The 16,722-nt window shown below is 42.9% G+C and overlaps 1 protein-coding gene across 1 annotated transcript in view; it reads left to right on the plus strand.

Moving 5' to 3' along the window:
* Nucleotides 1–9,806: 9,806 nt before the first annotated feature.
* Nucleotides 9,807–16,722, plus strand: part of LOC112466832 — a 6,946-nt gene continuing 30 nt past the window's right edge. The window contains exon 1 of the mRNA XM_025035161.1: nucleotides 9,807–13,505. Coding sequence (XP_024890929.1) covers nucleotides 9,807–13,505 — 3,699 coding nt within the window. The remainder of the gene's footprint in view (nucleotides 13,506–16,722) is intronic.

A 16,722-nucleotide genomic window follows, 5' to 3' on the forward strand; every position in this document is an offset into this window, starting at 1 on the left:
AACAAAATTTATATCAAAACGTTATCTTTTCAATGTGCAATTTTCTACATACAGTAGATAATAAAATAGACGAAATTATATACAGTCGTTTAAAAAGTTAGTAAGACGACGAGCGGAGATATATAAAAGACGAGACCGAAATCGCAGCTTCCACTTCAAGGCACTTTCCGCCAGTTGCCGCAACTGTTTCTCCACTTGCGAAAAGAATTATGAAGGCGCTGCGAGTGACATCGCGCGATGCCGACAACAATATAAGAGCACCTTTAAGGACACCCACTCTTGTCTTCTAGAGTTCCCCGATATTTTCCTCGGTTTCTTTAACTTTTTATCGGCTTTTTATCGGCAGTTACGGAGAAATGCGAAAAAAAGTGAATACAGCAGAAGTGTCCTCAATACGATGGCTGCTTGCAACGATTGAACGAAACTATTGAAGAAGATAAACGCCGAAATAGAAAATATTTTTAGTAATAATATCCACTGTGTAAAACGCGACGATACATTTGCTACGGAACTCAATCGTAAAAATGACGCGGCGTGCTCATTAGAAACACACACTCTGATTTTTGCGCTGCTAATATAGCGCTCTAATGTATTCGCGTCGGGGCATTGGTCGACTAATTGTAAGTAACTCTCGCATCGGGTGCGTTTTTCTACATGGCGATCGCACCGTTACGGTGCGATCCGCGGCTTTTGTGTCCAATTAACGCCGAAGATCTCTCCAGACGGCACTCTCGGCGATACAGGTGAACGATAAACGTGGGCAGTAAATAAGCGCGGCGAGCCCAGGAGAAGGAGAAAAGAACCGAGTCGCACAAAGGAGAACAGGACTACGCTATTGATAACATTATCATAAAAGCGACGTTAAATGGTCAGTCGCGAGGTTACACCGACGCCACGCACCGCTGCCGACGAACGACTCTATAAATGCGTTTACTTTGAGCCGTAAAAGCGCCGTACTTCGTCTGGCACCGTTAAACGTATACGTACATTGGCGGGCACACACGTACACACGCACACACACACACACGCGGATGCAATGTATGCTGCGATGTCTGTGTGTGTTTGTACGATGCAGGAAGGAACGGGAACGTCGACGAAGCACCCGGCGCTTTACGGTAAAAGCCCTCTTTGAGTGATCCGTTTATTGGTTGCTAAACATCGATATATTGCTTTCGGGGTTGCGCAAAGAGCCGCGCTGTGTCCTCCGTATACATATATGCATACGTATACGGTAGGCACGTCTCTTTCTTTCCCTCTTTCGCGTTCGAACAAGCATATACATAAAAATATAAAAAAATATATATATTTTTCTAAGTATATATATATAAATATATAAAAAATATATATACATATATGTATACACACATATATATGTATACACAAAACACGAGGTGCGCATATAATACCGTAGTCCCGAGCGTATCACGCTTTCTGAGCTTTTGAAAGCACCGCGACGACGTCGCGGGTCGCCGGCGCGCCGTGAGGCGAATAAATATCTACAAGCCTCCTCTTCGAGCAGATACTACCGATTTCCAGATAAATCCCGCGAAAATACCACGTTAACACCTTGAGCCGTTATTTTCACCGCGTGTCCACCGTTAAATGCCTTTCACAAACATGACTTTATTCAATTCTTTCACTACACTGTTAAATTCGTAGTGTTAAATTATATTGGAGTCATTTTTAATCATTCCTATAAGTCGCTACTGCTTCTATTCAATATGCTGTTAATTTAACTAAAACAATGTTCATTTAACTAAACTAATGGAGTTAATAACAATACCTTTTTGTGTTAAAATAATATATTTCGACACACATGGTAATTATTTGACTCAAGGCAGTTTAAATTTCAGCTTTTAATATTTAACAGTATATACTAGTATACATACCTTAGATATTTAGAGTGTAAAAATAATCTCACGATATACTCCTCTCTCTCTCTTTTGCACATATTTTTTTATAAATAAATCAAAATACAATATCAAGATATATCTGGTTTACTTTGGGAATTACGCAACGAATTTAAATTAGGAGGTAAATGCGATGTCTATCTATTTTAATAGCTCTCGAAAGATATAAAATACGATAATATCGCTTCTTCGGCCGAAGCGCTTTAAGATATTCCGATCGTGTAACGAAACGCGTCAACGGCGATTCACGTGTGGATTGCAACGTACGTATGGATACACACGGATTTGCTGACGTATCCACTGCACGTGCACGTGTGTACACTAAAGACGCGTCTTTAGGGAAGAGCGACGGATGATCGATCGACGATTTCTCGGGATAAAACGTGGAATCAACGTGGCTTCATCTCGCTTCATCGAGACGTCCTTAAAGCTTACCCACTCCCGTCATGATCTCGAGGAGTGCCATCACGAGAAATAAGTATAAAAAAACAGAATAATATTACGAGACGGGCATAAGGATAATATGCACGATTATCCGTTTCGCGCAATGGCTATTTCCTATTATCGTCTAAAAGCGTAGACGCATAGAAAAAAAGAATATTCTTGATTTAAAAATATATGTCTTTAGTTGGAAATTTCGAAATGAGATTAAGTACCTATATTGCGTTAAACGAAGAAAACTTGCTTGAATGAAGTATTTTATATAGTTCAACCAAGAAAAAAAATTGAAATAAAAAGTTTAAATTTTTATAAGAAGATTATATAGATTGTTGCGTATATACGAGTATATAAGTTTTAATTTGACACTTCTTCTTTTCTGTGTGTGAAAAGAAATAATTTCTTTATTCATCCATTTAAATATCGAGATTTTTTCTCATGCACGATTACTCATTTCGAAAACAATAGGTGACATCAGCATTGCCATGAAACAGACATCCTGTATTTCATACGAATTAAAATTGTACGTATCGCGATATTCGCGATATCAATATTGCGCGGATCTTAAAATGCCCGAAAATCTTGGCCAGCAGCAAGCCATTACCGTAACGACCTCAAAATTTACATGAAATTGCTTATTAAATTACTAAGTTTTTTGGGATGATTTAATGATACCAAAAGCCATTTGTCTCCTCGGCTTTTATTTTCTCCCTCCCTGTTAATAAAGCGATGCGGTTAGGCTTTACGCCCGCGCTCGGAAGTTTACCGCATAATTCTCTACTTCCGCTAATTCCGCTAAACGAATTCACGTAACTTGATCGCGCGTTTTCTCAATGGGCATTTCTTCTAAGCTCAAAAGCATCCATCTTTGTACAAATTTTAAAATCCATATCAAATCGAGTTCTACAAAGATGTAAGATTTAAAAGCCAATTGTACAATGAGCTCTTTCAAATCTTTGTTGAGAATTTCAAAAGTAAATCAGTACAAAAATTAATGCGTACACTAATTTGAAAACGTTTCTTTTTCTTCAAGAAGAACAATTTAAGGAAAAATATATTATAGCTATAGAAAATATTTTCTTTTGTCTATATACTTTATTGTGTATTCTAAAAGGGTTAGTTATGACGTGTATCTCGGTCGAAAATTAAGAAGATTAATTGCAAATTTTTGCACGCAATTTTTCCTTATTCCCGGTATCGGGTTCCATCATATTGCGACGCGACCCGCGATATTTTTGTTCAAATACCTAAATATCGAGATTGCGCCGCGGATGGAAACCGACAACCGTCCCTATTCGAAGAGCGTAGCATAGCCGCGGATAGTAATAATAGTAGCGGGAATATTCGGCGGTATGTTACGCGCGGGTGTGCGCGGCTTTGCGGGAAGTCAGTTGGCAACATGTGGTTCGACGAACGCAATCTGTCACTGACATTTCGAATTAAACTTGTTGAAGACCAACCCTCTCCTGTAACTTTTACCAGTAGAAAATGACAAAAAAGAGAGCGAGAGAGGAATTGGTCACCGAACGTGATGAAATTTATGTGAAACTATAGGAGCGCCGAATTTGACCGGCAAAATTTCCTATTACAAATCCAATGATCGATTGATATAATAAAAGAAATTCTTAGCATGGGAAATCTCGCTCGTCCTGATATAAACATTTTTAATCTTATTTAAATATAAAAAGGATATTTATAGCAACGGGTCTTTCAAATTAGTATAATAGTTATCCCGCTGCGACTTAAACCGTTAATATTGCGGTTTAAAAACGAACGTGCCCGAATATATTCAATCGACTCGGTCATGAAAATGCAGCGTAACGTCCCGCACGCGATACATGCAATTATCACATATAAACATATATCGAGCGGTTTGCGAATAAATATTCGCTCAGGTGCAAGACGGTGCGCTTCGAATCAGAGAGCACCGCCGGGTGCTTCCGGTCTATCGCGAAATATATGCGGACTCTTCCGCTTTCCTTCCAACGGCGAGAGAGACGCTCGAGCTCGCGCGAGCGCCGAAAAAGGGTTCTCAACGGCCGTTTCCTCTTAGCCGCGGCTAAGCCGATATGCATTCATTATAATAAGAGATGGAAGGCGCGCCGCGCGCGGAGTGAAAAGTTCGAACGCGCGCCCCCCGGCTTATCAACTTCCTCTGAATTTTATATTATTTAAGGGAGGAGTACTTACCCCTCCCTCCTCCGCCAGTCCATCCTTGCATTCACCGCGGCATCTGCGCGCCTCTTTCCTCATCCTCCCGTGACGGCTGACGGTGCTCCCGTTGCGGCACGTAGCGGGAAAGGTTACCCCCTTAACTTTTCCTCTTCCGACACGGCGCGCAAAGGCGAAGTTCGCCCGGGCGCTTGTTATCATATTTATCTGTCGCTCTCGAAACGCGGAAACTTGGGACTTGTACGCGGACGCGGCTCGCGTTTTTTCGCGATCTCAATTCAACTTTACATTGCTGCGCGATTAATATTTTCTTTTTCTAACTAATTGTGAGACGTTACGTTCCAAACGCGCTCCCCCGCGCCTTGCCCACACTGGCGTCATCTGCAAGCACACGTACGCACGAAATAATGAGACTTAAGTAGGTCGATAACGTCAACGATACCGACCATCGATTTGTGAAAGATATAACATAATGTATGACATAATATCTATGTGAATCTAACAATAAATAAATGAATGTTTGTGTATGTATCTATAAGATATGTTTGTAAAAATATATTAAAGAAAATTATTTAATGTACGAAGTTTTGAATCGTGTATCACATCGACTGTTTATTAATCCCCCTGGCGGAAAAAAATTTCTATGAATAACTACAAAATTTAACTAGAAATAGAAATTTGTACATTTTTGTTGAAATATTTAATTTTTTGTATAAATGGTTATTTTTTTGTAGAAATATCTACAAAATAGTACCACAAATTACAATGTTCTCAAATCAAGAAATTATTGCAAGTAGTATTTTATGAAAAACTACAAATTATAAAAAATAGTACACAAAGATCTACAAATTTTAAAAATTTAAGAAGAAACAAAATCTTAAAAAATTAAAACATCTACTTACTTGTAGAATACTACAAAAATTTACAAAAGTGTTCCAATTCTAGCATTTTCATGTAGGATTTTGTAGTACTTCTTAAATTCATGTAGAATTTAATAGATTCTGGCAATTATATTTTATAATTTTTTAAATTTTGTAGAAATATTTCCGCCAGGGCCCGTATCTTATTTATCTCGTTTAAACTTTATATTACATACGTAAATCAGTGACACTGCCATAAAATTTAAATTATCACAATTTAAGCTAGCAGCGATGTAAAAAAAAACAAATACGATTTCAAAAATAAAAGCGATGAAAATTGTGAAATAAAAATAATGCGTTTTGCAAAATTTTGTTGAATTAAGCTAAGAAAAGCACATCATGCCGTTAGGTACATAATAACGCAGCACGTGTGCTCGTTATTGTTTTATCGTTATGCTAACAATAAAAAATTATACATGCGCGAGAGAGAGAGAGAGAGAGAGAGAGAGAGAGAGAGAGAGAGAGAGAAAGAGAGAGAGAGAAAGAATGTGTGTTTCGGCGATATCTTTGCAGCGCTACTCATGTCAAATTACGATCCTTAAATGCGTGCCGCAAAGTGACGATACAATCTTGCAATTAAAAAAATCGTTCTTTTTTTAATTTTGTTTGCTCCGCCCGGCGGTCGCGACGGTAAACGCAAAGTGGCCGTACGTACGCGGACGCGCTCGACGTTGTAAACAGTTGTAAGTACCATAAATGACGTATGAAGGCGTTTGCATGTAGGACATAGGGGTGAAACGCAGGTAAGGCATGCGAGCCGTGTCGAGCGCGACACGCGGGACGCTTATCACTCGCTGCGGTACAAATGACGTAAGTCGCGTCGCGCCAAAAGAGACGCCGTAGTATAGCTCGTTCGCGGCATCGACGATTTGTCGATTTAACGAGCGCGCGGTCAAATCAAATCTGCGCCTGAAACCTAGAGATCGATTATGTATATCTTGAAACGAGGTAAAAATTACAAAAGTGAACAGATTTACTAGATTTCAACAAATAAAATCGTAGACACTCTACTAAATTTCCTTATACTTTACATAATCGACCCCCTAACGCGGCTTCTCCTCGGCCGACCTTCTCGCACGAATCATACATCGCCTGCAGTTGCTATTACCGATTAAATTGCCAAATTCGAATGTTTAAAGAAACCAAGCGCGCCCGAGATTCCTTTAAACGAGAAATGTATCTCGATTATATAACAACGAAAAGAACACGTCAATAATTTTTTTTCAAATTAATTCAAATCTGTTAAAAAAATATATTGCTACTATCAGATTTATACGTATTTGTCTTAACACGCTTATTTCGTGTATTACAGAGATGCAAGTCCGGTTGCTAGTTTACAGGATTCAACAATGTGATAATATTCAACACTGTTAATTAAGAGAAACACTTTACCATACTACAAAGTAGATATTTTTATAGTAAAAAAAAAATATATAATATACGCAGTAAACTTTCCTCTTCTCTCTCTTTCTCTCTTCCTTATTGTAAATAATAAAGTTTAATCGATGGTACATTATATCTTTAAATATATAATATAAAATAACATATATAATACGTGTGATAATTAATTAATAAACGGAAATAACAATGTGACATATTTTACCGTTGAAATCAGTAATATTAGGAAAATCAGAGAAGATATTATAGCTCTACCATATATAACGAACGAATCGATAATCAAGAATAGGAGAGTTATATACCGTATCGTGAAAAATTACACCGTCGGCATTATACGTCCGAACTCCGACTACGCCGCGAGCACGTAGTTTCCACTGAATTTAGTTTTTGCAATTCCGCATGAGTGAACGCAACAGGCGGCACTTCCCACACGGCCGCACATCCGTGGTTTAAACATCGCCGAATTCGAAAGGCCTGAGAAAATTCCGTCACCGAGAGAGACGCCATGTTTTCCCGCGCGACTCCGTAGTCAACCGCGAACTGCCACCTAGGAGCCGGCGCGGGAAGCGTATCCGTAAACGACTATTTAACACGAAGGGTAAATCAAAGTTTACGCAATGCTCTTTTACTGACTGTTAGTGCACTAGTGCATGTTAACTGTTAATAACAATAATGAGTTATGTGCTTAGAAATATATACTTATGGTAAACTAGTATGCTTTTTCCTGTAGACATAAATAGTATATCTATCTCCCCCTATCTATCTCCCCCTATAGAAAAACCTAACACTATCGATGAGATACTATACAATTATAAAAATAACCAGTCATAGGCAAATTTTTGTTACTATTGAAATTAATGAGCCCAATGGTTATATTATTATTATATGGAGGGGTAAAAACCACAGTGGTGTAAAGTCAAATATTTTTAAAAATTTGACTTACACTACTGTGATTTTTACCCCTCCTTATGTAAATGCATCATAAATAAGCACACACATTTATGACAATAATATTATCGTATATTGTTGCAAAATTGCCAGTGGAATTTTTTCCATGGTCATCGCCCGCATATACATATATATATAATGAAGCAAATATAATAATCATAAAAGTGCAATTTTTAATATAAATCAAATATTACCGTATACATATATGTATGTATATCCACGAAACATCAGGATCATAATAAATTATAAAATTAATATTAGATTATAACATTATAAGCTGGTCATCCAAATTTTAGTATAACGACTTTCATTCCGTCTTGAATAGTACTTTAATAATATTTTCTAACTGAACCTTTATAAAACTGTTAAATCGGTAATGCCGACAAATATTAGATTCATGACAGTAGGCTCGAGAAAAAAAAGGAAATAAGGAATAAGATTGTGTAAAAAAATGTATTAATCTAGATCGAACTTCTCGAAGATTGCACGTTATAAAATTCGTATATCTTCTCGGCGCATCTTAAGGGCTTAGATATTTCCTTCTTATTTTCGACCTATTTAAAAAAAATTATAGGCAAAGGAAAAAGGCACACCCCCTTCACCCTCTCCTACACCGTAATAATCGACATGGCCAGAGAGAGAAGCGCGCGCGCCCTTCTTCAATATAAACCGTACCCGTAATGTAATGATTCCCACCCTCCACCAACGTTATATAAGAAAAACACCTTTCATCGCCCGATATACGGTCCTCGATATACGACCTCGATGTACGGTCAAACGGACAGAGAGCATTGGGTCAGTCAATGCATAATGCATGCGCCATGAGATTAGAAACGGGGATCGCGGAACTACATATGATAGAGCTATTTTATATCTGAGAGCTTGCTAAACGCATATACTCACTCTCCTTTCGCCCTTCACTCCACTTTCACTCACGGCCCTTTTGCCGCCGTAAAGACAGAGTCCGGGTTTTTTTTTTTTTTTTTTGAATGCGACTGAGCTATAACTGCTTCTCGAACACGACAACGTATTTTATTGCCTCTCTTTACTCGATTCATTTCGGAATGAGGGAGACGGCAAAACGTATATAAGTGTATATTATTCGATCTTGCATAAGATACTAATATGAATTCGACGCTTTTCGAAGACAAGCGAAAAGCAAATTTACAAGATGACAATCAAGAAGTTATTGAGAAAGTTGTACAGCTATTATTTTGTAATAAATAAACAAAATGAAATTTGTTGGGGATTCCATGCAGTGATTCATTATCGTTAATTTTGTTTTTTTTTCTTTATATATATTACATGTATTATTTTATAATCTCTTCTGGATACGATTCTCGTCTATCACGTAGAATAAATGTATTTATCACGATAATATACATAAGTATAGGAAACGCCGAGAGGCCCGAAATCAATTGACACGCGCCTGAGTTTGACGAGCGCCAATTAGAGCGATCTCCAGCGTTAATCCCCGCCAGAAAACCGTTTCCGAAAAAACTCGCGACACAGTCGTCCGGACACCTCGCAAATGTACACATCAATCATTACAAGCGAAGTCCGCGCTTCGACGGTCCGATTTCTGTGCGCAAACGAAACATTAAATAGAGAGACTTTCTTCTCGCTATCCGTTGGAAGGAGAACAGCTAGGCCAGTGGTGCCTCCGCCCCGTGTGTCTCGGCGTTTCTAAACTCAATTCCGGACAATTAATAACAGAATAAAGTTTGTTAAATTATAAACGCTGTACTTTTCATTTCTGCGGTATATTCGGATCGACAGTCTTTGTCCGTCGCCTTTGGTCGTCAGTCGTGCTCGTCAACAATATCGGTCACCGGATTTGAATTGCGACCTCCGTGCGAAAAACAAAACGAAACCGCACGTGATATCTCGTGTCTTCTCTGGACGGGTCCGGCGCCGCGGCGCCGGCGGTTCGTTCGGCGTCAAGTCAGTGCGCGCCCGAACATAAAATTGGTCCTTCGAGCCGGATCTAAATATTTAGTGCGGCTCTTCAGCCGTTATCATGACTGCAGTGCCGGAAGTCGCCACAACCACGAATGACCTCCTGGCTCAACAGCAGGCGTTGATGCATTCGATCACTCGAGCGCTCGATAATTTCAAGAAGCTCGGGAAAAACAATTACACCGCCGCAAAGGTTCGAGCGCGAATAGCCAGCACCAAAGAAGTTTGGACGCAATGCCTTCGCGTGCACTCAGCCCTTTTGCAAGCAATTCCGGAGGCGAAAAGGAGCACGCTGGATTATTTTAAAAACAAGCTTTTTGACCAGGCCGAGGAGATCCATTTGACGACGTTAGACTACATGGCCGAATGTTTGGAGGAACTCGCGCCGCTGCCGCCGCTCATGACGGCGAACAGTCATGGGTCATCTGCCTCATCGTTCTCGCTGTCGCATCTGCCGCCCAACAACATTCCACCGTTCTCGGGGAAGTACGAAGAATGGGAGACGTTCCGCGATCGCTTCACGTCCCTCATTATAAACAATCACGAACTTTCTGCGTTTGCGCGAATGCATTTTTTGTCGTCAAGCCTCACCGGGCGGGCGCTCGAATCCATTCGAAGTATCCCGATAACCGCGGATAATTTTGAAATTGCGTGGAAAACCCTCGAGTCTCGGTACGAAAATAAGCGCCGATTAGTCAAGATGCATGTTTCCGCGCTATATAATTTGCCAAGCGTCTCCCGAGAGTCAGCAAGCGAACTCAGTGAACTCCGGGATAAAGCAAATCGTGCAATCGCGTCGCTAAAGAATTTAGATCGATCCGAAACCGACATTCTCAGCGACATGCTCGTGTATAGCGTCACGCAAAAGATAGATCCCGCCACTCGGAAAGCGTGGGAACTAAAGGGTAGGGATGACGCGCGGATCCCAACATATGACGAGCTCGATCGATTCCTCGATTCTCGTGCTCGCGCGCTCGAAGAGTTAAACCCCGCGAATGTTACCAAAGAAGTTCGCTCGTCGAAGGTGACAAGCGCTACCGCATCGGGATCTTCTCCGATTTCGTGTTCGCTTTGTAAAGCGTCTCACTTTATGAATAAATGTCAACTCTTTATAAACAAGAGTCCGAGTCAACGACTAGAGGCGGTCAAAAAGGCTAATCGTTGTACAAATTGCTTAAGCGCCAAACACGCCGTGCAATTGTGTTCAAGCAAATATTCGTGTCGCATATGTAAAAAAAAGCACCATTCGATGCTACACGTCGACTCGGATACTTCTGCTGCGACCGCGTCGATCACCGATGCCGCGCCAATTATGACATTGTTCTCGACCGCTAAAGTGTCGTCGATGCCTCCCGTGTTGCTCGCGACGGCTAGAGTGACAGTCAGTTTCCCATCCGAATCGCCGAACGGTCGCGCTCGCGTTGTTCGAGCGCTCTTAGATCAAGGATCGGAGATGACGTTCATTACTGAAAGATTGAGGCAAGGCTTAAAATTGCGTCGCGTTAGCATGCCCGTCTCGATCTCCGCCATCGGAGGCGTCGACGCCGGAATATGTCGATACGCGGCCGAAATTCAAATTTCTCCGCTCGGCCAATCATCTCTCGCGTTCAAGACCATTGCGTCCGTAATGAAAAGTCTAACGAAGTATACTCCGTCGCCCGTAACGTCGCCCGTCCAATGGAGCCATGTAGCCGATCTTGCGCTCGCGGATCCGGATCCTACGAACTCGGACTCCATTGACGTAATTATAGGTACCGATCTTTACGGCGACTTGCTGCTAGACGGCATTCGAAAGGGCTCTCGCGGTCAACCCCTCGCTCAGAATACTGTTCTCGGTTGGGTGCTGTCCGGTCCCGTGACTGACGCACAAGCGCGTCCTCGAACAATCACGGCCCAGCACTGTTCAAATTCCCCGTCTCTCGACGAGGAACTCCGACGTTTCTGGGAAATCGAAGAGATTCCTCGCGCCGTTCCGCTAAGTCCGGAAGAGCAACAGTGCGAAGATCACTTCCTCGCCACACATTGGCGCCGCTCCGACGGACGATACGTGATTCGCTTGCCTTTTAAAACCGGCCCCCCAATCGAGATCGGTGATTCTTATAACTCAGCCGAGCGACAGCTGAGAGGTCTTGAACGCAGGTTAAACGCCGATGAAAGATTAGCGACGGAATATCGCGCCTTTATCGAGGAGTACGAGCGACTCGGGCACATGAAGCGTGTGCCGCCCGACGCAAGCGCGTCGTCTCAGCGCGTGTACATTCCGCATCACCCCATTATTCGCGAAAGCAGTACCACCGCTCGGTTACGGGTCGTCTTTAATGCATCGAATCCGACAAGCAATGGCACGTCACTGAATGACCACTTGCTAACCGGGCAAAAATTACAGACCGATTTAGCCGCAGTTCTGCTACGATGGCTGCTACCTCGATACGTCTACTCCGCAGATATTACGAAAATGTATCGTCAAATCGAAATTGATCCCCGTGACGTCGACTATCAGCGAATATTATGGTTAGATCGCGAAACTCGAGCCATCATTGCATTTCTGCTGTTAGTCTTAACGTACGGAACGGTTAACGCTCCTCACGATGCACTTCGCGTTCTGGAACAACTAGTTCGGGACGAGGGAGGCTCATTTCCGTTAGCGATTCCGGTGGTTAGAAAGTGCAGGTACATAGACGACTTTCTCTTCGGGGCGGACGACATCCCGCTGCTTCGTCAGACGCGCGATCAAGTATGCGCGTTACTGAGTCGGGGTCGGTTCGAATTACGTAAGTGGGCGAGCAACTCTCCGCAACTTCTGACCGACATTGACATTGAAAATCACGGACTAGCGTGTTCGAAAACGTTGCAGGCCGATGAGCAACTGAAAGTGCTCGGAATAAGCTGGAATCCCGCACTCGATGTTTTCCAGTTCAACGTTTCGCTCCCTCCTTCCGTTCCAAAAACCAAGAGGTCGATCCTATCCCTGGTAGCGAAAATCTTTGATCCGTTAGGCTGGGTCACGCCCGTGACAATAAACGCAAAGATCTTTTTGCAACAACTCTGGCAGGCGAAAGTGGAATGGGACGAGGCCCTCGCGGACAAACTTCTCGCGCAGTGGGAGACGATTCACGCGTCCCTGGCGACGATCAACGGTCTTCACGTGGACCGTTGGGTGCAATATGGTTCCGACACTGCGAACTGCGAGCTGCACGGCTTTTGCGACGCCTCCTCCACCGCATTCGCGGCGGCGGTTTATATTCGCGTCACCTCCTTGGTGGGCGAGACGACGTCCAGATTGCTCATCGCCAAGTCAAAGGTCGCTCCGATCAAATCCTTAAGTATTCCTCGGTTGGAATTATCTGCTGCCGTTCTATTGGCTAGGCTGTTAGAATTCGTGCGATCGTCGCTACAATTAACTGCCATACCTTGCTTTTGTTGGACGGACGCTCTCGTCGTTCTAGCGTGGGTGACTCAACACTCTTCGAAGTGGAAAACCTTCGTTTCCAATCGCGTCTCAGAGATCCAATCTCGCATTCCTTTCGCCACCTGGAAACACGTGCCAACCGAAGACAATCCGGCCGACTGCGCTTCTCGCGGCATTCTCGGATGTCATCTCGCGTCCCACCATTTGTGGTGGCAGGGGCCTTCGTGGTTGAGACTTCCTAAAAATGAGTGGCCAGCTCAACGCGAACCGTCATCTCACGATACGACACTCGAGCAAAATCCGCGCATCACTACGCACATAGCTAAGCCGATCGAGCGGTGGGATTTAATGGTGCGTTACTCGTCGTGGCCAAAATTAATCCGAGTCACCGCTTATATTCTTCGGTTCATATCTCGAACTCGCCGTATCGACGCTAACGTCAGCGAGGCGAGTCCGCTTGCTCTTTCCGCGGATGAGTGCCGATCGGCACGAAACTTTTGGCTTAGACGAATCCAGAAAGAAAAATTTCCCGTTGAACGAGAGGCGCTCTTGAGCCGAAAGACAATCTCGTCGAAAAGTGCGCTCATATTGCTCAATCCTTTCATCGGAGAGGATAAATTAATTCGCGTAGGCGAGCGGTTGGCCCACGATCCGCTACCACTCACCGCGAAACACCCAATCATCCTCTCCTCTCACCCCCTAGTCTCCCTACTAGTCCAGCACGCGCATATAAGGTCACTTCACGCCGGTACGCAGCTCACCCTCGCTACTTTACGCCGGGACTTTTGGATATTGCGCGCGCGAAACATCGTAAAGGCCGTAATCTACAGATGCGCAACATGCGCCCGCGAAAAGGCGGCAACTCCTTCTCCGATTATGGGGCAGCTGCCTCATGTGAGAGTCTCCCCTCCCGCGCGCGCGTTTCAGCATTGCGGTCTGGATTATGTCGGTCCGATGCATGTTCGCCCGATGTCCGGTCGTGGGATCTCATCCCACAAAGCGTATATCGCAATATTTATCTGCATGGCCACGCGCGCCGTGCACCTCGAGATAGTAGACGGCTATTCGACTCCTGCATTTTTAGGGGCATATTTGCGCTTCTGCGCCCGACGAGGCCTTCCCGCGTCTATTTATTACTCCGACAATGGAACGACGTTCGTCGGCGCGGACCGCGAACTTCAAGCCGCGTTTCGCTCGGCCCTGCGCGATCCGAATTTCTTAAATCAAACCGCTTCCGATCAAGTTTCGTGGCACTTCATACCTCCGGCGGCCCCGCATTTCGGCGGGCTATGGGAAGCCGGAGTTCGAAGCGTGAAGCACCATCTCCGAAGAGTGGTGGGAACGCATACACTCACGTTCGAGGAATTCGCGACACTCCTGTGTAACATTGAAGCCTGTCTAAACTCCAGGCCACTAGCTCCGCTCACCAATTCCGCTGACGAATATGAGGCGCTTACTCCCGGCCATTTTTTGATAGGCGCCGCGCTAACCGCGAGCCCCGAAGCCTCCGTGCTTCATCTAAATAAAAATCGGCTTTCGCGTTGGCAAGTGGTCCGTCAGATGACGGAACGGTTCTGGAGGCTGTGGCAGACCGACTACGTCAACACGCTACAACAAAGAGCCAAATGGGGAAAAACCGGGAAGGAGCGAATTCAAATAGGGCAGCTCGTACTACTTCGAAACCCTTTACTACCACCATGCAAGTGGGAATTAGGCCGCATAATTCAATGTCACGCGGGCTCCGATGACGTTGTACACGTCGTAACAGTAAAGACCGCGACGTCCGTATATAATCGGCCCGTTGTAAAAATCTGCCTATTAACCGATCGATATTGATAACGCCGAAAAGCCGGCGTAAATCTGTAAACCCCGTATTGCCCGAACTTAGCGACCGCCTCAGGCAACGCGCGTCAGCTCAGCCATTCGGTTATCGAAACGATGGTTTCGAGGCGGGCGGTATATATGTTGGGGATTCCAGTGATTCATTATCGTTAATTTTGTTTTTTTCCTTTATATATATTATATGTATTATTTTATAATCTCCTCTAGATACGATTCTCGTCTATCACGCATAATAAACGTATTTATCACGATAACATACATAAGTATAGGAAACGCCGAGAGGCCCGGAATCAATTGACACGCGCCTGTGAGTTCGACAAGCGCCAATTAGAGCGATCTCCAGCGTTAATTCCCGCCAGAAAACCGTTTCTAAAAAGACTCACGATACAGTCATCCGGACACCTCGCAAATGTACATACATATCAATAATTACAAGCGATTCGAGCGAAATTAAGTCCGCGCTTCAACGGTCCGATTTCTGTGCGCTATATAGGCCGTTCCGTTCTCTCGCGCTGGGCGCGCAACTCTACGCCTTTTCGGTTTCTCGCGCCGTGCGTGCAATTCCAATCGAACCGAAGACATTGGTGCAATTCGCAAACGAAGCGTTAAATAGAAAGACTTTCTTCTCGCTATCCGTTGGAAGGACAACAGCTAGGCCAGTGGTGCCTCCGCCCCGAGTGTCTCGGCGTTTCTGAACTCAATTAAAAATTTAACTGCAAGTAGTATCATACACTAAAAACCAACGATACATGATGTAATTTATGTGCTCGATATTGTATTTAATCTAATAACTTTTACCGGAGGAAAGAATCTTTTTCACAGAAAAGATCTGTACATGAGTGTGAGTTTCGTGTGTGGGTATTCTATAACATTCTGATATAGGCCGATATTCATATCATCGTCTTAAGTAATATCTTAAGATTGCTGATACGGCTCTGTGTGTGATTGGTTTATAACATTTTAAGACAACCTTAAATATAAGATTCGACTATGAATACCGGCCATAGACACACTAGATAAACTATACGCTGTCTTTGGAGTTAAGAAGTCAGCATTAATACAAACAAAATATTATTAAACACGACTAATTTTAAATAAATTTTCGTGATTATGTGGACTAGAGATAATTGAAAAGTATGGACATTATCGATTTTTGATATAAATTTTTCAAACTGTCAATGAAAATTTGAACAGATCATAATATATAGTATTAAATTTATAATTTATTATTATACAGAAATACTTCAATAAGTTGTAAATAAGTATACATATTTACTATGCAGTTACAACATATAACTATATATCAATATAATAACAATTTACGAAACTGTATTTTTTTTCTATAATTATTATTCATGTGTATAATCAAACACGAGTGATAACAACAAAAATGTAATTTTAAATAAAAACCATATAATATCAACGTACCAATAAGTCGATAGTAAAATGACCACGTTGTCAATTGGCTGATTTAAAATAAAAATATCTGATTGGCTAGTCTAGTGGAAAAACTCCAGCCACCGGGGGCTGTAAATGGCTGGTGGTCAATCGCAACTTGGTCAAATGGGACGCTCCCCACTAATTCAGAATGAATTTATCTTTTTTCTTCCAATGTGGAGTAAAAAAGATAAACCCTGAACTAGTGCAGCCAGTGCAGTCCATGGTGAAAGGAAAACACCTTAGTGCTGGTCTACAACCTTGCTTTAAAGGATATTTAAGCTCTAAG

The sequence above is a fragment of the Temnothorax curvispinosus genome, unplaced genomic scaffold, assembly GCF_003070985.1.
Source record: "Temnothorax curvispinosus isolate PA1 unplaced genomic scaffold, ASM307098v1 QBEX01016584.1, whole genome shotgun sequence".
In the NCBI taxonomy this organism is placed as follows: domain Eukaryota; kingdom Metazoa; phylum Arthropoda; class Insecta; order Hymenoptera; family Formicidae; genus Temnothorax; species Temnothorax curvispinosus.